This window comes from Rhinopithecus roxellana, chromosome 1 (genome assembly GCF_007565055.1).
Source record: "Rhinopithecus roxellana isolate Shanxi Qingling chromosome 1, ASM756505v1, whole genome shotgun sequence".
In the NCBI taxonomy this organism is placed as follows: domain Eukaryota; kingdom Metazoa; phylum Chordata; class Mammalia; order Primates; family Cercopithecidae; genus Rhinopithecus; species Rhinopithecus roxellana.
Window position 1 is genome coordinate 154,668,586 of NC_044549.1, and position 27,787 is coordinate 154,696,372.

At 38.4% G+C, this 27,787-nt stretch overlaps 1 protein-coding gene across 1 annotated transcript in view; it reads right to left on the reverse strand.

Moving 5' to 3' along the window:
• LPP (LIM domain containing preferred translocation partner in lipoma) overlaps positions 1-27,787 on the reverse strand; it is a 670,645-nt gene that overhangs the window by 352,386 nt on the left and 290,472 nt on the right. Inside the window, exon 6 of the mRNA XM_030932348.1 lies at positions 24,161-24,286. Coding sequence (XP_030788208.1) covers positions 24,161-24,286 — 126 coding nt within the window. The remainder of the gene's footprint in view (positions 1-24,160; positions 24,287-27,787) is intronic.

Below are 27,787 nucleotides of genomic sequence, written 5' to 3' on the forward strand. Positions count from 1 at the left end.
AACTTTAAGGATTATTTTGTTTTATTTTTGTAAAAATTAAGAACAGTCATTTCACATTTCTGGGCCACAATTTCACTATATATCAGGTGGGCTAACAATTAATTCACAAATGCCAAGTAAAAAGAGAGACAGCGTATTGAAAATGTGCTCTGTAGCAGTAAAGCCCTTGCAAATCATTTATTATCCCCATATGCGCTCTGTAGCAGTAAAGCCCTTGCAAAACATGATGTTACCATATGATCCTGTTAGAGACAGGCCCGGCAGCTTTATAGAAAGAGGGATGCTAGATAAAAGAAGGCTGACCTTGGAGAGCCTAAGTAACTTATGGTCAGTGTGATTTTATCCTGAGGGGTTATGGGACTTTCTAATGCTAACAGTTTTCAGATGAGCTATTAGTTAACGGAGGTTTTGTGCTGAGGATAAATAGAGGGATTGTGGAGGAATTTATATTGTGCATGTGTGTTGTTTGTTTCCTGAGATCCCTGGTACTGAGTCATCACTGTGTATAGAAGGCAGACAGGAAGACAGAAGGAGGGAATGCATTTGCAGAAACATATCTACGTGCCTTCCTTTCCAGGCTTATCACTTGCCCTACATTTTCTAAGCTCCAACTGGGCTGAACATTTCCAGTTCCTGTAATATATATCCTTAAATGCTATCTCTGAAAAGCCTCCTCTGACCTCTCCAGGAGAATATTGGAACACCTTCCACTAGGTATCCATATAGTCTTGTTCATATATTCATTATCATATTGATCACATATTCCTATCATTATGGCTTTACACATCTTTTTTCCTACAGAAGTCCTTGTGGTGTGAGAAAGGGTATAAATTGTGTTCCCCTTGATTGTAATCTGCAGTGTCTTGCATTCAGTAGGGGCTTAACAATTGTTGGTTCGATGAAGTTTATCAATAAATAAGTAAATTTTAATAACTGATACAAACTAGCACAAAAGTGACTGTGGATTTCCTCAATTTGTAAGATGGACTCTGACAAACATCCCAATATGGAAGAGTTAATTGATTGAATAGATCACCAGATGGAATACCAGATAGCTAAACTTTTGTGGAACGAGAATAGATGCCCCTGAATTTCATTAGTCTTCAAATATTGGCCCCTATTTCCAATTTTTTTTTTTTTTAAATAACGTTACTTACTCAGCTGCCTTCCCTAGATTCCTTAGACTCCCATATGTCTTATTAAATTAAAGGCAAAATCATTAAGGCCAATATAAACTCTGTATGAAACCAGTGAAATGTCAAGTTGCTTCTTTTCTTGAGATCTCCTTGAACTGGCCCAGGAGCACCTAGGGATGAGCTCAGATCCACCTCTCTCAAAGGTAATAACACTCCTGCATGTGTTTCCTCCCTATGCAGTCTGGTATCCAGTCCTTACCTACCCACTTTCTCTAACTGAGATACAGAGACAGGGATGGAAATGGTGATTAGTAACAGCATGGCATAAGTATTATTTAAGATATAAAACTAGATAACAACATAGAAACAATCTGGCAGAGCGGTGAAAAGTATGACATCCAGAACTAGACTGCCTGGTTTTGAACCTGAACTCTGCCACTTACGAGCTGGTTTGACCTTAGGCAAGTTACTTACCATCTTTGTAGCTTGATTTTCTCGTTTGTGAAAATGACAAGGACCATGTCATCACAGGGTTGTTGTGAGAATTAAGTCAACTTTAATACAGAATATACATGTCTGGCAGATATTAAGTCCTCAACAAATGGAAAAAAATACAACATAAAACATTAAAATATGATGTAGTAAAATGTGATACAATGCAATAAAATACAATATAATGGCAGGCTATACTGTCCACAGATGGTCACGAGAGTGTCTCTTTCCCACAGACTTGTCTGGAGCCTTACTACAACCCCAACAAAAAAGGTGGAGTCTAACCTCCTGTCCTTGAGCCCAGGTGAACCTCAACCAACAGTGTATAGTGGAAAGGACACTCCATGTAACTTCTAAAACTAAGTCAAAACAATGCTGGCATTTCTACCTTCTCTCTTGTGATACTTGGCCTTGGAACTCATCCACCATGCTGTAAGAAAGCCCTATTAGCCTGTAGAGGAACTCACATTAAGAGAAACCAAGGTCCTGACACACAACTCTAGTCGCACTTCTAACACCAACCTGCCAGCCATGAGTAAAGCATCTTGATAGTGAATCCTCTGCACTCAAATCGAGTCACCTGGGCTCATTTCACAGAGCAGAGATAAGCTAATTTCATGGAGTACTACGAAAATTGCAGATATGTGAGTAAAGTAGACATTACTAAGCTTTGGGATAGTTTATCAAACAGAAACAGATGGAGATAAAATTGTATTTATATGAACTAGTACTCATCCCTTACATCAAAAGGGGGTGCTTGTTTTGCCTCAACCTACACATTAATAACTTAAACAAAGCATACTTTTTTCCTAAAGGCTTTTATAGTTTACGAAGACCTTTCATAAAGAAAAGCTAAAATGTTCATCACACATAAATGAATATACATGATAATGATAGCTTCATGTTATAAACTAGGTAACCATATACCAAGCTTCCTTTACTTCTCCCTTGACTGTGGTCACACAGCCACTCAGAGGCAAATAAAAAGTTGAACATGTCTGTCTTTTCACTCCAAATCCAGAGCTATATTCATTACATCAAGCTGAAAATCTAAGCTAAGTCAGGAGTTCGTGGACTTTGTTCCAACTCATTGTTCAGCCACAACTTCTGGCCTGAGTAAGGCCCTCTGTATGCCTTGGACTCCTTGAGAAATTGAGGTGGTTAGATCAAAAGACCTCTAAAACCACATTTGATATAAACTTCTTCAATTCTGGAGTTCTTCCTACATCTGTTAGCACCTTTCATTACCTTTTACTCCTTCCAGATTCTATTCTTCTCATGATACCCCACATGGCTCCTCCGCTTTCTCACTGGACAGATTCTACAAATAAACTTATATTTGCACTAAATCCCTGTGGACAGTAAGTCTAACCTCCCTCTCTTTTGTGATAGGCAGGTTTATAAGATTCCCCCCCAATATTCTTACTTCCTGGGCTTCACATCCTTGTACAATGCCCTCTTTCTTAGTGTGGGCTAATCCCGGTCACTTACTTCAAACAAACAGACTATAGTAAGTGTGATGGGATGTCCCCTCCACATTTAGGTTTCAAATGATTATGGCTTCCATCTTGTAATCAAACTTTACCTATTGCTTGATCAGTTTCCATGATTTGATGTAGTGAGATCCCACGTGGAGAGGCTCCCATGACAAGTAACTGAGGATAGACTCCAGCCAACAACCAGATAAAAATTAAAGCACTTTATGCAACTGCCCGGAAGAAACCGAACCATATAAAAAAATTAAAAACCACCTAAGCATGGAAGCTGATCGTTCTCCCGTTCAACCTTCAGATACAAGTGCAGACTCTGAGTCAAAACCTTGACTGTAGCATTGTGAGAGACCAAGAAGTTGATGGTCCAGCTAAGCCATACACAGATTCCTGTCTCACCAAGAACAAAGAGAAAACATGTGTTTTCAGCTGCTTGGTTTTTAAGCAATTTGTTGCATGGCAAAAAGAACAAATACTTCTTACTGTGCACTAATAGGGAGATCCTCTGAAAATCACTAAAGGGAGAAACTCACTAAAAATATAAAAGCCTCTCCACCCCTCAATCCCCCAATCCACCAACATCTCTATCCCAGGGGATTAAAGGCAGGACATGGCCTCTTCTATTTCCGATCATACTAACAGAAACATAAGCCCTAAGAAATTAAGAGTCCCAATGAAGACCAGTCACATCCTGAAGGAAAGACATGTCAGAGCTTCACTGAAACAGGCGGAATTGCAAAGAGCAATCAGACCTGAGGCATGAAAAGAAAAATATGTTAGCAGAATAGAGCCAAATAAACGAGGATACTCTGTTCAGACGTCTTCATCAAGGTGAACGTTATCTTCTGAAACTTCCTTCTAAAGCTAAGAACACAGACATTGAGAGTGGAAGGCATGAGAAAAGACTAGATCTCGGTCTATGTACAAATGTACCTGAGACTTCGAGAGAGGAACTGACTTATCTAACACAACCTGCTGGTTACACAACTGGGAAGAGAATCCGTTGCTCTTGGCTCAACTCAATTCCCTTTTCCATGTCAAATGCCAAAAACAAAAACAAAGAAAGAATAAATTTCAGGCAAAACAGCAACTCACTTACTTCATTCTTAATACATGTGATGTGCAGGGTGTCTTGCATAAAAGGATGTTATGAGAAAAATTCATAATGTATGTTTATGTTTGTGACAACATCTCACATATACAAAAGTGTTCAGAGGCATAAATGGCTCAATGACAAGCTTCTTAATTGTTTACTTTAAAAAGCAAGAGACTAGAAAATAATAATAAAAAAAATCACAGGAGGGAAATAAAAGGATTCTGTGCACCAGGCGAGTAGTTTAGAATGCACTATTTCCTTCCTGAAAACAGTTAGAAAAGTCAATATTTACCCCAGCTGAGAGAGAGAAGGATGTGCCTATCATAAAATAGATGATGTTTAACAAGATATTGCATGTGATAACTGGGATGAGAATGAAAAATAATCTTTGTATAGTGCTTTATAGTTTACAAAGCACTTTAATGTACAATGTGTCATTTACTTCTCACAAAATCATATATGATAAGCAGAGGAGGTATTAATATCATGGACAAACAAAATGAGCTTCAGAGAGATCAAACAGTTGACATTCGTGTTTCCAGGCATGGCAGAACTGAATTCAGAATTCTGGTTTTCCAAACCTAATAGTTCTTTCAAGAATTGTGGATGCTTTTTTCTTGTATATTCATTTGAGTTCTTTGTAGATTCTGGATATTAGCCCTTTGTCAGATGAGTAGATTGCAAAAATTTTCTCCCATTCTGCAGGTTGCCTGTTCACTCTGATGGTAGTTTCTTTTGCTGTGCAGAAGCTCTTTAGTTTAATTAGATCCCATTTGTCAATTTTGGCTTTTGCTGCCATTGGTTTTGGTGTTTTAGACATGAAGTCCTTGCCCATGCCTATGTCCTGAATGGTACTACCTAGGTTTTCTTCTAGGGTTTTTATGGTATTAGGTCTAACATTTAAGTCTCTAATCCATCTTGAATTAATCTTCGTAAAAGGAGTAAGGAAAGGATCCAGTTTCAGCTTTCCACTTATGGCTAGCCAATTTTCCCAGCACCACTTATTAAACAGGGAATCCTTTCCCCATTTCTTGTTTCTCTCAGGTTTGTCAAAGATCAGATGGCTGTAGATGTGTGGTATTATTTCTGAGGACTCTGTTCTGTTCCATTGGTCTATATCTCTGTTTTGGTGCCAGTACCATGCTGTTTTGGTTACTGTAGCCTTGTAGTATAGTTTGAAGTCAGGTAGCGTGACGCCTCCAGCTTTGACTCAAATGAATATACAAGAAAAAAACAAACAACCCCATCAAAAAGTGGGCAAAGGATATGAACACACATTTCTCAAAAGAAGACATTCATACAGCCAACAGACACATGAAAAAATGCTCATCATCACTCGCCATCAGAGAAATGCAAATCAAAACCACAATGAGATACCATCTCACACCAGTTAGAATGGCAATCATTAAAAAATCAGGAAACAACAGTTGTTGGAGAGGATGTGGAGAAATAGGAACACTTTTACACTGTTGGTGGGATTGTAAACTAGTTCAACCATTATGGAAAACAGTATGGCAATTCCTCAAGGATCTAGAACTAGATGTACCATATGACCCAGCCATCCCACTACTGGGTATATACCCAAAGGATTATAAATTATTCTGCTACAAAGACACATGCACACGTATGTTTACTGCGGCACTATTCACAATAGCAAAGACTTGGAATCAACCCAAATGTCCATCTGTGACAGACTGGATTAAGAAAATGTGGCACATATACACCATGGAATACTATGCAGCCATAAAAAAGGATGAGTTTGCGTCCTTTGTAGGGACATGGATGCAGCTGGAAACCATCATTCTTAGCAAACTATCACAAGAACAGAAAACAAACACCGCATGTTCTCACTCATAGGTGGGAACTGAACAATGAGATCACTTGGACTCGGGAAGGGGAACATCACACACCGGGGCCTATCATGGGGAGAGGGGAGGGGGGAGGGATTGCATTGGGAATTATACCTGATATAAATGATGAATTGATGGGTGCTGACGAGTTGATGGGTGCAGCACACCAACATGGCACAAGTATACATATGTAACAAACCTGCACGTTATGCACATGTACCCTAGAACTTAAAGTATAATTAAAAAAAAAAAAAAAAGAATGTAGGAACATCACACACTGGGGCCTGTCGGGGGGTAGGGGGTTAGGGGAGGGATAGCATTAAGAGAAATACCTAATGTAGGTAACAGGTAGATGGGTGCAGCAAACCACCATGGCACGTGTATACCTATGTAACAATACTGCATGTTCTGCACATGTACCGCAGAACTTAAAGTACAATAATAAAAAAAAAATTTTTAAGTAGAAAAGAAAAAATAAAAAAAGGATGTTAGCATCCCTTAAAAAAAAAAAAAAGAATTGTAGATGCAAGTATATTATAAATTTGTTGAGAGATTTTTTCTCACCACAGAAAATACGTATGTGAGGTAATGCATATTTTTATTAGTTTGACTTAGCCATTTCACAATGTATACATATATCAAACATCAAGTTCTACACCATAAATCTACACAATTTTTATTTTATTTATTTGTGACGGAGTTTTGCTCTTGTCACCCAGGCTAGAGTGCAGTGGTGCGATCTCAGTTCACTGCAACCTCCACCTCCTGAGTTCAAGCGATTCTCCTGCCTTAGTCTCCCAAGTAGCTAGGATTACAGGTGCCCGCCACCACTCACAGCTAATTTTTGTATTTTTAATAGAGAGAGTATTTCACCATGTTGGTCAGTCTGGTCTTGAACTCCTGACCTCAGGTGATCTGCCCTTCTTGGCCTCCCAAAGTGCTGGGATTACAGGCGTAATTAATACCAATAAAAACAAATTTAAAAAATTTAAGGAAAGAATCGCAGGTACAAATATCCTTTTTTTTTTTTTTTTTTTTTCAAGGGCATCTTCCAGATTCTGTCAATGTACTATGTATGCAGGGAAAGATATTTCTCTAGGTTATGGTTTTTCCTCCTCTACAAAAGAGACATAAAACTAGCATCCACTTTGGACACTAGGGCAAGCTGAAGGGGTCTGCAGCTATAGAAATGAGGGAATGGAGGAAGACAGTGCTGCTTACAAACACGTGACGGACAAGAAGCTTTAAAGAGTTCACAAAGTGTGGTCCACACCAGAGCAACATTTGAGAACTTCTTAGAAATACTAATTATTGAGCCTCATCCCAGCCCTACTGAATTGAAAACATAAGGTGGAGCCCAGCAATGGCATTTAACAAGCCCTCCAAGTCAATCAGATGAGCAATAAACTTAACCACTGCTTCACATGCTTTAGTGTCTGGGTAGGTAAAACATGACAAGAATAACTTATATCAATAGGCCAATGATAGGTTTAGTAAACTGTGACAAATTAATAATCTATGAGTCATGTACTTAAGTGAAGGTTGTTCACTTATCAGAGGGATTACCTTGTTACACAGAAACATTCTAGCAATCAACATGTCTTTCAGATGGTAGGACAAGACCATTATGACTCTAGCTCTGGCTTTTGGCTCTATGCATTAGAAACCAAAGGGTCTGGGCAAAGCAGAAGAACAGAGAGATGTCCTCAGATATCATAAGAGAGATGTCCTCAGATATCATAAGAAAGATGCCCAGCTGAAAAGAGGTAGATAATCTGTTTCAAAGAGTTGGATGGGACATCATGGGCCAAATTTATAAATCAATCTTCTTATATAAAAGCAGTAACTCAGACAATTTAAGAATAAGCACGCAGCTAACAATAAGATCTTCTAATGCATATGGTGCTAAATATGTCAAACACTGTTTCAAGTGCTTTATACATGGAAACTCATTTAGTCCTCATTACAATCCTGGGAGATAGATACTATAATTATCTTCATTATAGAGATAAAAGAACTGAGGCACAAAAAGTTTAAGTGACATCCCAGGCCACATATTTAGAGTCAAGGGAGTGTGGTCCCAAAATCCATGATTTTAACTACTACAATATACTGCCTCTTGTATAATCTTAAACTCTATGAAATTGGTTCCAAATTATCCTGAGCACAATGAATTTGGGTTCAAATTATCTTGAACAACATGAACTTGGTCTTTAAATTTGTGAATACTTCTTTATGTTTGCGTATAACAAATCCACAAAATTGGGTTGCATATAATCAACTCCAACCGAATGTTAAAACAAAATTTTCTATAGTGAAATAACAAAAGCAAGGAAAGAAATATTAATATAGTTTTTCTTTAATACAGGGCAAAACTAATATCAACTCAAAGCTAGAATGGGCATGAGAGACCATCTAATTCCACAAGTCCAGTTTGCAAACCAACTGAAACAAGCCCAGACTGAAAGACACCCAGAGACTTCTCAGGGTTCACCAAAATTCTACTGATACCCATAGGGGCCGGGTCAGGTTCCAAGGTCATTGGAGGTTCTTGTCAGTAACAACTCTAACAAATGAAACATCTATACCAGGTATCACAGCAAATTGTGCAAAGTCATGATTGAGGCTGAGCAGTTTGCTTTAGGCACAGAAATAATCAATTTAAGGGCCTGGAACAGAATGAAGGTCTTCTGTTCTTCCTTCCAAGTTTTATATGAGGAAACAGAAGACTCCAAGAATGAGAGTTCTTGGAGTTCTGTAACCAACAATGGGAGTACCATGAAATCCTAGCATCATGCAAATCAGTTCCCATCTGTTGCCTAAATTCCTTTCCCAGAATTACTGCCAACATTCATTTGATAATGATGTTGGTGGTGAGACCAACAGTAATAACTGTTTATTATGTACAAGATATTGTATTTTCACATTAAACACACACATATTATTCCTTGTGGTCCTCATGTCAACTCTGAGATGTGTTATCGACTCAGAACACTGAGATTTAAAGAGTGTAAATAATTCACCTTGTAAATACCAGAATGTCATTTCAAATGCCTCCAATGAAGGAAAACTTGCTCTCTTCTCAGGCAGCCTAAATTGTACGTTACCTGCCATTACTTTTAGAAAAATATTGACCTTAGATTGCTGACTGCCTTCCTCAGTTCCTAGATACAGGTTTTCATTTTGCTTTCTCAAGCTACACAGGAGTCTGATTCTTCTTGCAAATACTCACTATCCACCAAACAGTTTCTATGATCATCTAGGTAGATTTCTTCCTTTTCCCGTTCAATAAGCATCCTCCATGTGCTTCTTTCTTACCATGTATACTTAAGACTGTAACTGTTAGACTGCATTTTTCCCCAATAGACTGTAAGCTTATTCAGGGTGGAGGCCACTCCCAATGCCATCTGTGTACTCTAGGCACATTATTCAATACAGAGCCTTTTAAAATAAATTTTTTAGTTAAGACATGATTCACATACCATAAAATATGCCCTTTAAAAATGCACAATTTAGTGATTCTTAGTATATTCAAAGAATTGTGCAGCAAATTCCAGAATACTTTAATCACATTTCCAAAAGAAATCCTGTATCCTTAGTAGCCACTCTCTATCGTCCCCTCATCCTGGCCATTGGCAACCACTAATCTTTCTGTGTTTGTGGATTTGCCCATTCATATAAATGGAATCATTAACTGTGGTCACTTGTGTCTGACTTCTTTTGTATAGCATAATGTTTCCCAGGTTCGTCCATATCATAGCACATTTCAGAGCTTTGTTCCTTTTTATATCTGAGTTAATATTCAATTGTATGGATACACAACATTTTGTTTATCCATTCACCAATTGATAGATAGTTAGTTGTTCCCACTTTTAGGCTGTTATGAATAATGTTGCTATGAATATCTTTATACAGGTCTTTGTGTGGTCATATGTTTTAATTTCCTTGGATACATAAATAGGAATATACTTGCTTGGTCATGTGGTAACTATGGCCAATTTTGAAGAATTGACAGATTGCTTCCAAAAGGGCTAGGCCATTTTACAATCCACCACCAATGTATGATGTTTCCAATTTCTGTATCACATTGCCAACACATGTTGTCTTTTTTTATTATAGACACCTTAGTGAGTGTGAAGTGGTATCTCATTGTGGTTTTGATTTCCTTGATCACTAAATACGTTCAGCATCTTTTCCTAGGCATATTATCCACTTGTATATCCTTGGGGAAATGTCTATTCAGATCTTTTGTTTCTTACTTAATTGGGTTGTCTTTTTCTTAATGAGTTGTAAGAAACTTAATATATTCCAGATATAAGCCCTTTAGCCGATAAATGATTTGCAAATTCCATGGATTGTTTGTTCACTTTCTTGATGGTGTCAGCTGAAGCACAAAAGTGGTTAATTCTGATGAAGTCCAACCCATCTATTTTTTCTTTAGTTGTTTGTGCTTTGGTGTCATGTTTAAGAAACCACTGACTAATTCAATTTCATGAACCTCACTTCTATATTTTCTTCTACAAGTTGCATAGTTTTATCCTTTACATTTGTGTCTTATGACATGAGATAGGGTGTCCAGTTTTGCTCTTTGTAGATATCTGGTTGTTCTGGCATCGTTTGTTGAGGAAACTACTTTTTCCCTGTTTAAATGTCTCAACACCCTGTTGAAAATCAATTTTCCATAGACATAATGGTTTCTTTCTGGACTCTCAATTCTACTCCATTGATCTTTATGTATATCTCAGGCCAATATCACACTGCTTGATTTCCGTCATTTGAAAGAAAGTTTTGAAATTGGGAAGTGTGTGTCGGAAAGTTCCTCATCTTTTTCAAGATTATTTTGGCAATTCTGGGTCTCTCGAACATCCATGAATTTAAGGATGTTTGTCAATTCTTACAAAGAAGCTAGCTTAGATTCTGATAGGGATTGCTTTGCATCTATCAATCAAATTGAGTAATATCTCACTTAACAATATTACATCTTGCAAATAATCAACAGAATATGTCTTTCCAAGGATTTAGGTCTTCTTTAATATCTTTGAACAAATCGACAGAGACTTTGTATTCAATTAGCAATCAGTGAATAAAGGAATAAATGAGTGAATAAGCCAAAAAATAAATAAAAGGGAGTATTCAGATGGCTCTTGGAAATACATACACAATGGCCACTGTCTTGAATCCCATCTCACTTCTCAAAAAGCCACTCTTACTTAGTCACAGTTTTCAAAATACATTTCAGCCCCTTTTTACATAACTTTGGTCATGAAATCTATTGTTTCCTTTTCTTCTGCCCACATGATACAATCAATAGTGCTAAAAAGGCAATGTCCCTGAAAGATACATCTCTATCCACTCTTCCTTCAGAAAGCACTCAAGGAAACCTGTGCTAGCAGAGCTGCAAACAGACCACCTGGATTTTCCTCTCTTTCCTTCCTTCCTGGTTGGGAGATCTCATTCACAAGTGACTGTGGATCAACAAAGTTAAACATCATAATTTTAGCTATGCTAGACTAGATGATGGGAGAAAAAGCTCTAAAATTAGTATCACATCAAATATTAAGTCATCCAGGATGCTGTTTATAAAAATTGTTTCCTGACTTTGACTGCCTTGGGGTAAGCATCAAGTTAACAAAGTTGGCCATTTGGGAAATAAAACATAACTCTGTGTTGGCTGGGTGATGGAGGGAGCCAAGAAGATTCCTGAATGGTAAGAAGCTTAGCACCTCTAGCAGTATCTAAAAGTAACATTTTCCAGCATTTTCAGACAAGCAGTACAACATCAAGATGAAATTAGAAGGAGTTCAAGACACTTCACAAATGATTTACTTTATGGGTTCATATGTCTGACAACACATACCTCAAGCTTCGTTGTTTCTTCAACTTATTTCTTAAAAGGAACAAGTAAATATTATATCTTTTTAACCCACTTTAAATCTTATATTTCATTTACACCAGCAGAATATGCTACTTTAATGGACCCCTTATTTACCATCAATATAAGCAAAGAATCCATTTAAAATTCAATATTGTCTTTTTAAAATTGTCTGAAGTTTAGATACATTTTTAAGATGTCTATAGGCAAATATATGTGTATGGACACAAGTTTATTTCCATTTGAAAAGCATGACTTAGATTTAGACAATTAATTAGCTTTGAAATACTTTATAATTGGCATATATTTATCACATTTCAAATACCTGGTCAAGACTTATTAAGGAAGGAAGAGGTGAATCTTGGAGGCTTCCTTTAATGAAGCAGAGTTCCCTGGCAGTAAACGCAAAAAATTCATGTAATATGACCGGGTGCAGTGGCTCACACCTGTAATCCCAGCACTTTGGGAGGCCGAGGCGGGTGGATCACCTGAGGTCGGGAGTTCAAGGCCACCCTGACCAACATGGAGAAAACCCATCTATACTAAAAACACAAAAATTAGCCAGGCATGGTGGCACGTGCCTGTAATCCCAGCTACTTGCAAGGCTGAGGCGGGAGAATTGCTTGAACCCAGGAGGCGGAGGTTGCGGTGAGCTGAGATCACGCCATTGCACTCCAGCCTGGGCAACAAGAGCAAAACTCCATAGAAAAGAAAAGAAAAGAAGAGAAGAGAAGAGAAGAGAAGAGAAGAGAAGAGAAGAGAAGAGAAGAGAAGAGAAGAGAAGAGAAGAGAGAAAGAAAGAAACAATCATGTAATAATTATACAGGTGTTTCTGTTGACGTTGTTTTCTGAAAAAAAGAAGCATATATCAGTACATTAGCTAAGTAACTTCTTTCCTGTCACTGAATATAAGGAATTTATCATATTGGTCTTTATTTAGGAAATGGTAACATAATGGTCCTCTGTTTTCTTCAGTTCTGTGGAGAATATAGAAAAAGACTTGATATTTCTTCTTATGTTATCTCAACAGTAACAGAATGGATATAATATTGAATTACACCCCATGAAAACATCATCTTCTTAACAAAGTACATTGGCATCAAGTGATATAAGGCAATATAAGAGTAAAGCAGAAAATTTCAGATGAATCATTGGTTACCGTTAGGTTGTTCTTATAAAAAAGAAATTCACTTCAGCCGTATTTATTTGTCTTAATGCAAATACATGTTCGTTATTTAAAAAAAATCAGAAAGCAGCTATAACTCTGTCATGCACTCACAAACTCTATGTCTATTACAGATTCGCTTTTCTAGCATATTTCTAGAATGGAAATGTAAAGATTTCAAGACAATACTTATTTATTCAGCAAAAATAAATTTGTATGCCTCTCATGTGCCAGAAAACAAATGATAACCTTGCCTCAGGGACTTCACAGTCTGGTACTCATCACAACGATTTCTTTGTTATTCAAACTGAAGTCATTTTACACTTTTCTACTGTTCCTATAAGGTAGCCTCTGTTATGTAAAACTTCCAAAATTTTTACTTCATGTTGAAATATTTGTGACTCAATACAATGAAACATAATTTGATCCCCTTCTGTAGTCTGGAACCTCAACATGACCCCCTAACTTAGGTGCATATTTGGGTCTGAGCGTAGGATCCAAAGCAGAAAGACAAAAATGCACAAATGGTTCTGTCTGCATTTGCAAATGAAAACTGTAACTGCTGGCTCAACAGCAATATGTGCTCACTTTGTGTATTTCATTTCAATAGTTCCAGCTTACAGATGTATAAGGAAATATGCATGCTCAAATTATGCAACATGAACTAAAGTTTTGTCTTTATTGTTAATATATCCACTGAAAGGCAATGTTTAACTTTACTGGTGATTTTTCCACAGTGTGAAAAGAACCTTAGCAGTTACATTCCAATGTGATATTTTGCGTGGAGGGTAAACCAGTTACTGAACACGAAAAATTGTGATATGTAGGATGGGTTATTAACCACCTCTAACCTTCTGTCTAGAGATCTTCCTTATTATCACTATACTTTAGTTTCGCTATAAAGTATGTAAACAAATAGATGTCAAAATAGACAAAACAATGACTACAGATTTTCTGAGATACGGCTTTTTCTCTTAAAACACAACAATCCTGCATATTTGCCATGGTTATATCCAGTCATCTTGAGTTTAAAAAAATATAGCTAGACTTGTGTTTTCTTGTTTATTTGCTTTTTAAATCAAAAGAGAAAAGAACTAAGGGGTTTCATACTAACACTACGACCAAAATAGATATTTAAACAGTGGGAGAGGAAGAAAGAAATAGAGAAACCAGTCCTAACAAGAACACTCTTTAATTTTGCAAATGTGATGTGTGCTTCTGCATAGACATAGGGCTAATTATTTCCACTAAGATACTGTTGTAAAATAGAGAAACTCAACAGGCAGCTTTGTTCGTTTCTTTTTAAACCAATGCTGGATTGAGTGATTCAGTGTAATGTAACATAATCATCTCGGAGCCAAGGACTCCTCAAGGTCAAACAAACAAATCACAGTTAAAGGCTACCACAAGGACCATGGCTAGAGAACGACAGAAGACAGTCCCCTCCCAAGCTTTAGCTGAATGAACACCCCACGGCACTCAGCTGCTATCTGCTCAGCTGTCCTCCCCTATGCCCGCTAGGAGCTAAGATACATTCAGAGCCAGTTCTTACACTGGGACAAGTGAAACGAACATTTTTGTGCAAAAGCTTTGTAGAGGTGCAATGCAAGGTAGATTTTTAGGCTAAATTTCCACTCTGAAAATGTTACATTTTCATGGCACTCAAAACAAAATTTATTTAAAGCTAACGTTGATTATGCTCATTACAGATGACACAAACACATCATCTTCTAAAAAAAAGATGGGGTATAAATGTTATTGAAATGCAATTATATACCATCTAAAAATTAATTGCCTGTCATAAAAGTATTGGCATGCAACTCTGAGTCAGCTAACCACTCCTCCACCCCCAAATCATTGTTATTTAACTGTTGAAGTTTTCTGGCGGGTACAGGTAAATCCAAAACAACCCAGATCCTCTAAATAAAACATGGGCACTGTGAAGAATAAGATCCCTTTCTCTTTAAAAATGGTGTTTTGCACATTTTATTTTACCGTATTCCACTTAATATCATATAACAGATGTTTCTATAACGTTTCAACTTTTACCCTAGCTCTTAAAGAAAGCTATTATTAAGCAGACAATGCCCATACATAGACAAATCCATTTCTCAGCAGATCATGAAAAGCTCCTAAATTTTTCCCAATAGAATACAGGAGGAGGAGGAAGATGCCACTATCCACACTCATTTTCTTTTCCAAAAGAGTATTACCCATTTCCTGTCTCAAGTCCCAAGCAGCCTTGCCAGAAACAGCAAAGTCTCTAGTCTGCAGGGACAGTCTATGTCTCATCACACAGTATCAGCATGTTGTAGCTTTCATCTCCCAGTAGCCTACATGTTTGGCTTGCATTGAATAATATGAAATATGAAACATTTTAATTACTAATTAATCACCCCTGCAGCTCCTCCTGGCATTTGCAAGTTAGAACACAGAACACATGAGAAGGGAAGATCCAGGGTACCACAAGACTCCACCCTGATTACACTGCACCCAAGCCCTCAGACCACACGGATTCTTATAAAAAGCTCTAAATACAACACACACATACCTGAAATAATTTCTCAGGTTGCCTCATACATGACTGCTCTATGAAAGGAACCCAGTGTGGGAGTGCTGGGATTGCAGTTAACAATGTGTCCATATGACCACACAGCATTTCAGTACTCAGTTTCCAAATAGACTAAGAAGTTAGAATAGTTTTTAAAGTGAGGAATTAAATATATTGTTTATAGGACGAACAGCATTCAGAAAGGATCAGCCTCCAACCTTCAAAGTCCTGAAGCTTTAAGACAAACTCCAGACATAAGCTAACAATCCCAAAATGAAATGGAAATGACCGTGTGAGCTGTTGTTTTGAGCCAACATCTTATTTCTTGTAGCTTTAGAATAATATTCTATCTCCTGAAAAGGGGGAACGGAGTGTAGTCACCCTGCCCAGTTTTGAAATAACAAAAAGGAACCGCAAACTGGTAATGTGGACAGGTTCACACAAACGGAGCTCCTTTCAGAGAGGGGACCTCAGGGAATCAAGAAGCTAATGCTTTTCCCGTTGGCAAACTTGGAGACGAGGCTAGCAGACTATGCCCCACCCTATTCTTATTTTCAAAATATCTCCAAATTTTTTTTATATTAGTTGAAGAAGAAAAACTCACTTATTTTCTCTATGATACTCACAGAACACTTCGCTTCTATTTATTTATTTATTTATTTATTTATTTATTTACTTATTTATTTACTTATTTATTTATTGAGACAGAGTTTTGCTCTGTTGCCCAGGCTGGAGTGCAGTGGCGTGATCTCAGCTCACTGCAACCTCCGTCTCCTGGGTTCAAGCAATTTTCCTGCCTCAGCCTCTGGAGTTGCTGGGATTACAGGAGCATGCCACCACGCCCAGCTAAGTTTTGTTTGTTTGTCTGTTTGTTTGTTTGTTTTTAGTAGAGCTGGGGTTTCGCCATGTTTACCAGGCTGGTCTTGAACTCCTGACCTCAAGCAATCCACCTGCCTCAGCCTCCCAAAGTGCTGGGATTCCAGGTGTGAGCTACCACGCCTGGCCAGAACACTTCACTTCTGGCACCAAATGTGTGGGTTTATTTTTCATACATCAAGCAATTCTCTGATACCAGATGGGTGGCTTATGACTCAATTCAGTTCTAACACAATCTACCTGGAGTTACTGCAGATCCCACAAGTTAAGGGTTCAAGTTCCCCAAGACTGTTTCCATTTCATATGTCAATCACAAACTGCAGTGGTGGGGCAGAGTAGGGGTGGTCACTGGTTACCCAGACTTCTGTCTGATTTGACTACAAATTGGGGTTTGCCATTATCCTCTTCCCAAGTTTGATAATATGCTAAAATTGCTCATGAAACTCAGGGAAATCCTTACTTACGTTTATGAGTTTTTATAGAGGATATGATAAAGGATACAGATGGCTAGGCAGATGGTGAAGTACACAGGGCTAGAACCAAAAGGGTCCTGAGTACAGAAGCTCTGTTACCATAGAGTTGGGGTATGCCACCTTCCTGGAATAAAGATGTGCTCACCAACCTGACACCTCTCTGTACTTTAGGGATTTTTATAGAGACTTGAAAACATAGGCGTGATCTGCTATTCATTCAGTCTCTAGACCCTTTCTCATCTCCAGAGGATGGGAGGTGGAGATTAAAGTTCCAAGCTTCAAATCATTGCTTGGTCATTCTGGTAACCAGCCGAAATCCAGGAGCCCACCAAGAGTTGCCTCATCAAAACAATAGATATTTCCATTGCTCAGGAAATTCCATGGAATTCAGTAGCTCTGAGTTGGGAACCAAAGTCAATAACAAAATAATATTAGAACAAAAGATGCTACCAGCACCCCTATCACCTAGGAAATTATAAGGATTTATAAACACTGATTCAGAAACTGGAGTAGAAAAATATGTTTATATATTATTTCTCATTATTTCACAGTATCACACTAGTCTAACTGAGGATAGTGAAAGCCAATTTAATCAATTCAAAAGCAACTTGATTCAAAAATTACTAAATCTCCAGCCACCATGAAATATTAATGTAAGATGATTTTTTTGAAAAGTGTTCCAAGTCACTTAGTCATCAGCTCCAATCCTACCAAACTTACTTGGGGGAAAAAAGACAGCCTTGTACTAGAAACTAGAAGATGAGTACTGTACCCTAACTCTGATCAAAGAAGGAAAACAAAAATCATAAGTTCATAATTGATCCTGTGTCTTCTAAGAAATAGATAGAATTTCATTCCAACCCCTGCACAGCTTCTGGAGTCTAAGCTGTACTTACACTAACAAACCATGCCTACCTAATGGGTTGGGTGTAGATATACACTAGCTCAAAGATGTTACAACGTCATAAGTTTTCTGTTTACCTTTGAGGTACATATTTGATATGCCTAATTCTTTATTATCTGTTTGAGGCATATTTTAAAGAAGTTGCCATAAAAGAAAGACTTTTTGGAATAAACCAATTGTGATACCAAAGGAAGCCAAACTCTCCCCTGGTGGTTTTATCATCAAGCTGGGCCTTTATGTCATGGTTCAGGGAAAATAAAAAGAATCACTAAACTGTCTCTAAATGAGCCTCCTTGAGCAATGTTCTTTCCCTCTCTGGGCAAAAGCTTTCCATCTGCAAAGTAAGAGTTTGGCTACGTGACCTGGAAGGCCCACTAAAGCTCTGATAGTCTACGATCACATTTTCTCTGCAATTCACTCCAGGATCACCTCTGAACTTTTCACATCTGTTCTTCTAAAACTACTCCCTGACGAACAAATTTTAAATGTTTAGAAATTTTAGTTTCAAACACTAATGTAGTTTAATTGCATAGACCCATGCAGTGTCATGGATGATTTTTTTAATAAAGTAGACGTAAGCTAAAGTAATCACCCCAAAATCACTGCAGCCAGTAACACGGTTGCTATCCCCCCATGAATTTCTCTTTCTAACTACGAGAGCCCTTCGGCATCAAAAGGGCTACTTAGGTACTACTAAGTAAGTCTGAGGTTTTCAGCGGTAATCCCATGTACACTTCACATACCCTATTAGACAAACTTATGCTTCCAATAATACTCACTTTCCACGTTCCTTGACTTTCTCACTCTTGTTATTCTGGCACCTTGAATCTCATGCCCTTCCCATAACACTTTAAGCCAAGTGAGCTCAAATACGGCCTGCTGTATGCAGTCCTCCCTGACACTGAAAGGTATAAGGTACAATATTGGTATTCCTGTATTTTATCTCCCAATAATTTTGACACATGGTGATTTACTTGACCATTTAACTAGCACATTGAAGCCCTTCTTTTGAGTCCCTTTTACTTATGGGATTATGGGCTTATCTCTTCTGTAAGATTAAAAATCACTCTAAAGGAAAGACCTGTGGATACTAACCTTTAAATCTCCAATGACTGATCCAGAGGATGATCTCATCAAATGTTAGGTGAATGAATCAATGAATCAATGAATATGTGGAATTAAGCCAAATTTCCAAAATCAATATATGGATTAGTAAGTGAACAGAACTAAAGTCAGAAAATCTGGGAGTAGAAAATACTCCCTAGAATAAAAGGAAGAAAAGGCTCTAGTAAAACCTATTTTCAAGAGCTCAGACATTTTTCAGACTTGTTATGAGAATGGAGCTCCTTGGAACCTCTTACTATATAAACATTCCACATATATATCATTTTCCCTAGACCATGAGTCAAAGCAGCCTTCCAAAGATGATAGAGACATGAATTCAAAAAAGCTTACAACACATGTTTGACTAATGAGAAATCACAGACCTAGTAGCCTATTTCAAGTAGTCAGGTGATTCTATAGGTTTCGAAATTTGCTTTGAACAAAAATAGAAACATCAATGTTGGGCATTAACGGTCTACATTTCTAGGACTTTTCAAATACCTTTTTATTATAACACAACACAGTCTACTACAGACATCATCTTCTCTTGGCACATACTTTTAATATTTTAAGTGTGTGATTATTGTTCTCACAGCCTATAATTATGTTAACCAATAAATATTAACACATCTAATTCAGTTCTACCAGAGGGAAGATAATTCAAAAGGATGAGATGTATCTCCCAATTAACTCTTGCTTTGTGAAATTATAGTAAAAGAAAAAAATTAGAATGGATCATCCTTTAATTTCTGAATGGAACAGACACATTGAAAGTGTATTTTACCATAATTATGAACTTATTCTACTTAATGGCCATTACAATTAAATTTTTTTAACCTTCTGAATGCTTTTCTTTTTATGGGAAAGCCACATTCAAGGGACAGTGTGACTCAGATGACTGATGCCAGCTTTCATCGATGGTAAAAATATTACAAAAATGAAAACAAAACCTGACACCCCCAATCTGGTGTTTAGAACTTAAAACCAAGCACATGTCAAAATTCAAAGTCCAGTTGTGCTCACACAGTGCTCAAGCATATGGCCAAGGAGAAATCATTAATCTTGGTGAGTCTTAGTTTCATCACGCCTGAAAGAAGCACATCACGCACATCTCAGAATTGAGATATCTATATCTCCCTCAAGTGAGAATATATGTGAAAGTGCTTCACAATCAGTACTGTCCAAATACCAGTGATGATGAATTTGTGTGTTCAGAAAGATTCCTCAAACAAAACGTAGCTGCAGAACAAACCTATTAAAATGCAATGGTTTATGAGAGGCATGTATAGACACAGCCTTAAAGAATGAAGGTTGTATTAAACAATAAACCTCAAAGCATGATCTCCTCAGTGTCTATTAGGTTGTAAGGATTTAGGGGAAGAAAAAAAGATTTAAATGAAAACTCTGTTTAAAAAAAAGCAGGGGCAGCAGGACACAGTGGTTCACATCTGTAATCCCAGCACTTTGGGAGGCCGAGGTGGTTCGGTCACGAGATCAGGAGATCGAGACCATCCTTGCCAACAAAGTGAAACCCCGTCTCTACTAAAAATACAAAAAATTAGCTGGGCATGGCGGCACACACCTGTAAGTTTGGCTAAATGATCTGGAAGGCCCACTAAAGCTCTGATACTGTATGCTCACATTTTATCTGTAATTCACTACAGGAATACGCCTGAACTTTTCACATCTATTCTTCTAAAACTACTCCCTGACAAACACATTTAAAATGTTTAGAAATTTTAGTTTTAAATATTAAGGTAGTTGTATAAATCCATGCAGTGTCATGTATGATTTTTTATAAAGTAGATGTAAGCCAAAGTCATTACCCCAAATTCACTGCAGCCAGAAACACTGTTGTTATCCTCCATAAATTCGGGAAGCTGAGGCAGGAGAATGGCTTGAACCTGGGAGGTGGAGGTTGCAGTGAGCCAAGATCATGCCACTGCACTCCAGCCTGGGCGACAGAGCAAGAACCCATCTCAAACAAAAAAAAAAAAAAAAAGAAAGAAAGAAAAAGAAAAGGAAAGGGAGCACAAAAAAGCATTTGGGCGTGATACCACTGTGTCCAGTGGCAATATCAGTGGCCTTCCTGTCTTCAGATATGAGATTTGGGGCATTTGCTCAGGTGGAATCAAAAACATTGCTGAACATCAAACAATGGTCAGAAAGTATGGGGCCTGCTGTGGGGTGGGGGAAAGGGGGGAGGGGGAACGGATAGCATTAGGAGATATGCCTAATGTAAATGGTGAGTTAATGGGTGCAGCACACCAACATGGCACATGTATACATATGGAACAAAACTGCAGGTTGTGCACATGTACCATAGAACTTAAAGTATAATAATAAAAAAAAAAAAAAAAAGAAAAGAAAGTATGAAGTGTGGCTTGCTGGAGAACATTTTTCTGACCTGGGCTCATTCTCTTGCATCTTTCTAGAGTTGGTCTTACTTCCTATGTTCCTTTTTAGGAATGAATTTTAGATTTCCCCAATTGAGAACCTTCAAATAATCCCATTATCTATAAAAGACAGATTAAAATCATAATCTAGCATTTAAATGTGTCTACATGCTATCTGTAGGAAACTTCCAGACCTATATTCGCTCTTTTTTTTTTTTTAGACAGAGTCTCCCTCTGTCCCCGGTTGGAGTGCAGTGGCACGATCTTGGCTCACTGCAACCTCTGCCTCCCAGGTTCAAACAATTCTACTGCGTCAGCCTCCCGAATATCTGGGACTACAGGCAGGCGCCACCACGCCCAGCTAATTTTTGTATTTTTAGTAGAGATGGGGTTTCACCATGTTGGCCAGGCTGGTCCCAGACCTATATTCTACTACACGCCTTCGAAGGCTTCATCTGCAGCCATCTGGTTGCTTACAGATCTCTAAATGCAGCCTTGGTGCTTGCAGCCCTGTGGCTCAGGCTATTCCGTGCTGCTGTCTCGAGCAATACAATTCCACTCACCCCTTCAGATGAAAATGCAAGTCTTTTAATAAGAATTATCTGACTGTGTCACCTTCAAAAGAATATATCACTATCTTCTTTGTGCTCCTGCAGTATAGGCCGTAGCCTCACATATAAAATTACAGGCTATTAGAAGATGACAACGGAGTCCTATTTCTCTTCCTCTCAACTATCCACTTTTCTGCCTCATCAGTTCCCCCAAAAGACCACAGGGCCTGCTACAGATGAGGAGCTGAGTACACATTTACAGGGACAAAGTACATTTTTACTGCTCACAGGATGGACAGAGCCAAGAGAAGGGACAGCAAGGAAGAGCCAAGTGATAGTGTATTTTGCCATGAATCCCCACATTGCTGACAATTCCATTATATGTTTAGAAAAGGTAAAGGGAATGGATCTAAAGAAGACAGCAGCCAGGCACAGTGGCTCACGTCTATAATCCCAGTACTTTGGGAGGCCAAGGCAGGCAGATCGCTTAAGGTCAGGAGTTCCAGACAAGCCTGGCCAACATGGCGAAACCCCATCTCTACTAAAATACAAAAATTAGCTGGGCATGGTGGCAGGCGCCTGGAATCCCAGCTACTCAGGAGGCTGAGGCAGGAGAATTGCTTGAACTCGGGAGGTGGAGGTTTTAGTGAGCTGAGACTGCGCCACTGCACTCCAGCCTCAGCAACAGACTCCGTCTCATAAAAGAAAAAAGAAGAAAGTGCTGCCACCTTATAAGCAGTTAAGTATTGAAATGACTGACAGCAGAGAAACAAGACTAGTTTTTAATTCAAGAAAGGAACCACTGTAAATACAGAAGCTACCATTCAAGAATTGGAGTGACGTTCAGAGGCTGTACGCATTCTCACTTAGTCAAGCAAATGTCACGCAAGAGTCCAACAGCACGGTGACAATACTGCTTGTCCAATGTTTGCAGCTACAGTTCTGATGGCTGTCTTCTGAGGACTTGGAAGCCCTGAAACAGATTTGCTACAACTCTTTCAAGACTTTAGAGAGGCAGGGAATGATCACTGGCAGTTGGAAGATTAGCTTCTGGAATGCAGATATTAAGTGAAGATGCAGAAAGATAGCCAAGCTCCAAAGTAGGCAAAAATAAAAACGTAAAAAATAAAAAAGCAAAGAAAAGCTAACAAGGCACCATTTGCACTTACAAAACACAGATTAATTGCAGCCATCAAATTCTAGTGAATTTGAGGAGAAACTGATATATTCAAACTAATTGGTGGTACCAGTATAAACTATTCACAACCTTTGGAAAGAAAAGTAAATAAAATGGTCACACTCATCAATGTAGCAACCCCACTCCTAGAAATCGGAGGCCAGGAAATAACTCCAACGAAAATACACACAAATATGTCCCTTGTAGCATTATTTATAACAATGACAAAAATAATGAAAACCACCTTAATATCCAACAAAAGTAATTTCTTTGCAAAAGACATAGCTCTTCACCTTAACCCTGCATAGCCAAGCTAAGTCATATTTGTGAAAACTATAACAACATGTAACAAAATAACCATATAGACAAAGCTGCAAAAAGAGCAAGGCAACAGAATAAGAGATTTACTTGTTTATATAATATTTTTGTCTAATGTTGTGTTATTTTTAAAGAAAGCACTCAAAGAGTCAATTTAAGAAATTTCTGCCAGTTGACTAACACACATTGATATTAAATAAAAAGACAACTTAAATCATTGACTCTAAGAAGATCAAGAAAGAATAAAAGGACCGGGCATGGTGGCTCAAGCCTGTAATCCCAGTACTTTGGGAGGATTAGGCAGGCGGATCACGAGATCAGGAGTTCAAGACCAGCCTGACCAACATGGAGAAACCCCGTCTCTACTAAAAATACAAAAATTAGCCAGGCCTGGTGGCACGTGCTTGTAATCCCAGCTACTCAGGAGGCTGAGGCAGGAGAACTGCTTGAACCCGGGAGGCGGAGGTTGCAGTGAGCCAAGACTGTGGCATTGCACTCCAGCCTGGGTGACACAGTGAGACTCCATCGAAAGAAAAGAAAAAAAGAAAAGAAAAGAAAAGAAAAGAAGGAAGGATAAAAGAAAGAAAAAAGAAATAAAGAAAGAGAAAGAAAGAAAAGAATAAAAGAGCTCTCAGATGCAGCATGTTCTTTCTATAAGAGTAGAATATGTGGGAATGGCTGTGTGGGGACGATTGTGGGTGGCACTAACCTGCGGAGGCCGAGGCTTGTAGGGGGAGCTGCACTCAAGGTCAGCCAAGATGCTGGTCAAGGAGTCAATCTCAGCGTCCAGGCTGGAGCGCCTCTCCTCAAGTGTCTTGCCTCCGGGATTTCCTTGCTGGAAGCAACACAGACATGTTAATAAAGGAAATTTCCATCGATATCATTATAAGTTCAAATTTCTCAAGTTATAATGTGGTTTTGTCCAAGTTTTTCTGCACCTCTTTTTTTTTTTAATTAAGCTTTCATAAAATCTTAGTGAGGTAGGCTGAGATAGAATTATCACTTTGTGACAGATACGAAAACTGAAAAATAAAAGATTTGTCCCGGGTCACACTCTTATTTAGAAGTTGTTTTTCTTTCTTTCTTTCTTTTTTAATAAGTATACAAGTAAAGGAAAATAAATGTCTCCATTCCTGCACTTAAAGAGCAGAACCAGCTGAAGAGAGCTCACAAGCTCTTGGTGTTTTGAAACCACTGCCTAGAATGATATTTATCGGAGTAGCAAGGAGCAGGGAAGGGACACTGACATTCCAGAAAGAGGAATCAGCACTTGAAGACATTGGAGCGTGAGAGTGCTTGGAAGTCTGAGGTTCGGGGGTATCGGGTATGTATGTGCGCTAGAGATGGCAAGACCCAAGGGATGCACCTAGAACATGAACTGGAAAGAGACCTCTTAGGGCTCTGCCAAGGGGCTGCAGAGGAAGCATGTCGCAGTGAGCATAGACAATGAAGTCAGGATCTCCGGATTTCCTATGTCAGAACCTCGTATCACCTGCACTCAGAATCAACAGGAGAGTAGAGGGCAATAATATCGAGACAGGGTGTTTCCAGGAATTATGATCAAGTTTGGGAAAAAGAAGCAAAGAATCTGTCTAGAGTTAAAAGCAAGGATGTATAAGGTGAGATGACCCTAGTATCTGGAGGCAGGGTGAAGTAAAAAACAATAACCTTTTAAAGTGACAGTTTAATAATGATCATGTATGTGTATGGAAGAAGCTCTTAAAACTTCATTAAGAGACCAAAGTGTATCTTCAGCAAGACTCAATGGCAATACAATAGTGGAAAGTTACAATAATCTAATCAATTCTATTGGACTTAGTCTAAGGACGTAAAATATCAAGAGAGTATCTGGTGTCTGCAAGAGTTTAGAGAAAGCATTAACCAACCAAGAAACTAGAATATCTTCAGAAGGAACAACAAGTAGGGTGCCATGACAGGCAAGCACTAAATCTTACAACCCTTTAAGTCAATCTGTCATTTTAGTGAATACGTTGAAGCAGGTGTAAAGGGTAATGGCCTGTGACGACCACTAGTTCCGTATGCCCTAGTAGCTTACTCACCAAACCACCTTACCTGAGTCTTGCAGCTTATTTAACTTTCTGTGTAAAAGAAACATAATGGGATCTGGTGTTTTGATCATTCTTTTTTGAACTTAGTCAGCTTGAGTTAATCCTTCCTGGGCCTGATCTGTCTCAAGCAGAGTAACATCAGCTGTCTCTGAAGTTGTGGCCCAGGTCCTTGGAGCCAAACCTACCTCAAGAGGCAGTTGGCTTCCTTGTTTGTCAGCCCTCTTTAAACATGGATTTCAGGCCGGACACGGTGGCTCATGCCTGTAATGCCAGCAGGTTGACAGGCCAAGGCAGGTGGATTATCTGAGGCCGAGAGTTCAAGACCAGCCTGGCCAACATGGTGAAACCCGTCTCTACTAAAAATACAAAAATTAGTTGGGCGTGGTGGCGGGTCCCTGTAATCCCAGATACTTGGGAGGCTGAGGCAGGAGAATTGCTTGAGCCCTAGAGGCGGAGGTTGCAGTGAGCCAAGATCGCACCACTGTACTCCAGCCTACACGACAGAGTGAGACTCTGTCTCAAACATATATGCACACACACACACACACACACACATATACACACACACATATATATATACACACATATATTTTATATATATATAGAGAGAGAGAGAGAGCGTTCACATTATCACATATTTTCTCCTTCTGGATTTATTATTATGACCCCTCTACATCACATCATCTTATTCCCTTACCCTTTTAAATCTATTTTTTAATAATAACTACCACCATGTGTATTTTTCTGTTTATTTTCAGTCTCCCCCCCTAGAACATATAAGCTTCATGAGAAGCTTTGTTTGTTTTGTTCCTGTTTCCTCGGCATCTCGTTCAAGGCCTAGCCCATGTAAGTGTTTAATAAGTATTTTTGAATAAATAAACCAATGAATAATGACAGACTGTGACACAGGCATGGGTAAATACAGTTAGAGGTACAACAGTAAGCAGTGGGTACTCTAGAATTTGATATAAAAAGGGAAGCAGAGAGGCTCACTGTGTATCTGTGTGTGCACACACGTGTGAGTGTGTACATGCTCACACTGGTAAGTATGTGTATATCATCAAGCTGGATGGCCTAGATTTGAAGGCTAGCCTTGTAAAATTGAGCGATTTTCTTCAACTCTCTTGCCATAGCCAAAAATAGAAAAAGAGTGACATGACAGGTTGGTTGAAATTCAGACTTTTCTGAGTCTGAATTTCCAGTCCGATTAAACCGTTTCAGGCCAACTGGTCTGTATACTGAAAACAGATGTTTTCAAGGTGCTAATCCCTCTATCAGAGAAGATTTCATGTTCATCTCAAAGGGCAGTAACAACTATGAAACATTGTGGTATTATTAAGGAAAATTCCATTTAACATTTAAAATCCATGTGAACATTCTGGGTAATGGGTCCTGGTACAAGGAAAGGCAGGACATTATTGTTATGGAAGGCAACTAAAAACTGAGTAAAGTTGATTCTCTTGTGTGCAGACATAAAATATTATAGTAGACATAAACTTGGTAAGTGTATTTCCACATACTCTTAGATAGTCCAATATATTGACAAGGGTGGTAGAGTGGTGTCTGCTTAAATCTTTCCCTGGGCCATAGTTTTCTTATCTATAAAATGAAGAGAATATCACATGTTCTACCTAAGCCAAGGTGATGTTATAAGATTCAGATAAGAAAATGGATGGGAAAATACTCTGTAAGTTGTAAAGTGCTATAATTATGACGATTTTCCTAAATAGCATTAATTATAGCAACCAGTAACTATAACTTAATATGAATAATATAGCTATTGTTAATTATTCTTCTTCTTGAGGGAAGCATCATTCATTAAGTGTTCCCTCGGGGTATTAGTAAAGAGACAGGATTTAATCAGGTCTTCTACATCTGTACTTTACTGAAGCAGAAAGTACATCAACTGCCTATGGCTGAAGTCACTGCAATATCTAACCACTGAGACTCAACAAGTCACAGAATTACCCTGAACTATACAATAAAACAAGTAATTATGATATGCAACCAGTCTGTGCTTGTAAGACATCAATTAGTTTCCAGCATCCTTATTCTCCCTACCCTCTAAGTTCAGACTGCTTCCTATTTTCAGTTTCTCAAATTAGGTTGATGCAACTTATTACAAGTTCCAGTCTAATGCTGTGTGATTTTGCACAAAAACTGGATAACAGGGCAGCACGGTGGGGCGTAGGGGAAGATTGTGCAAATACTATAGTAGCTTTGCTCCTATATTTCAATCCCATTATGAACTAGATAGGCCTTTTTTT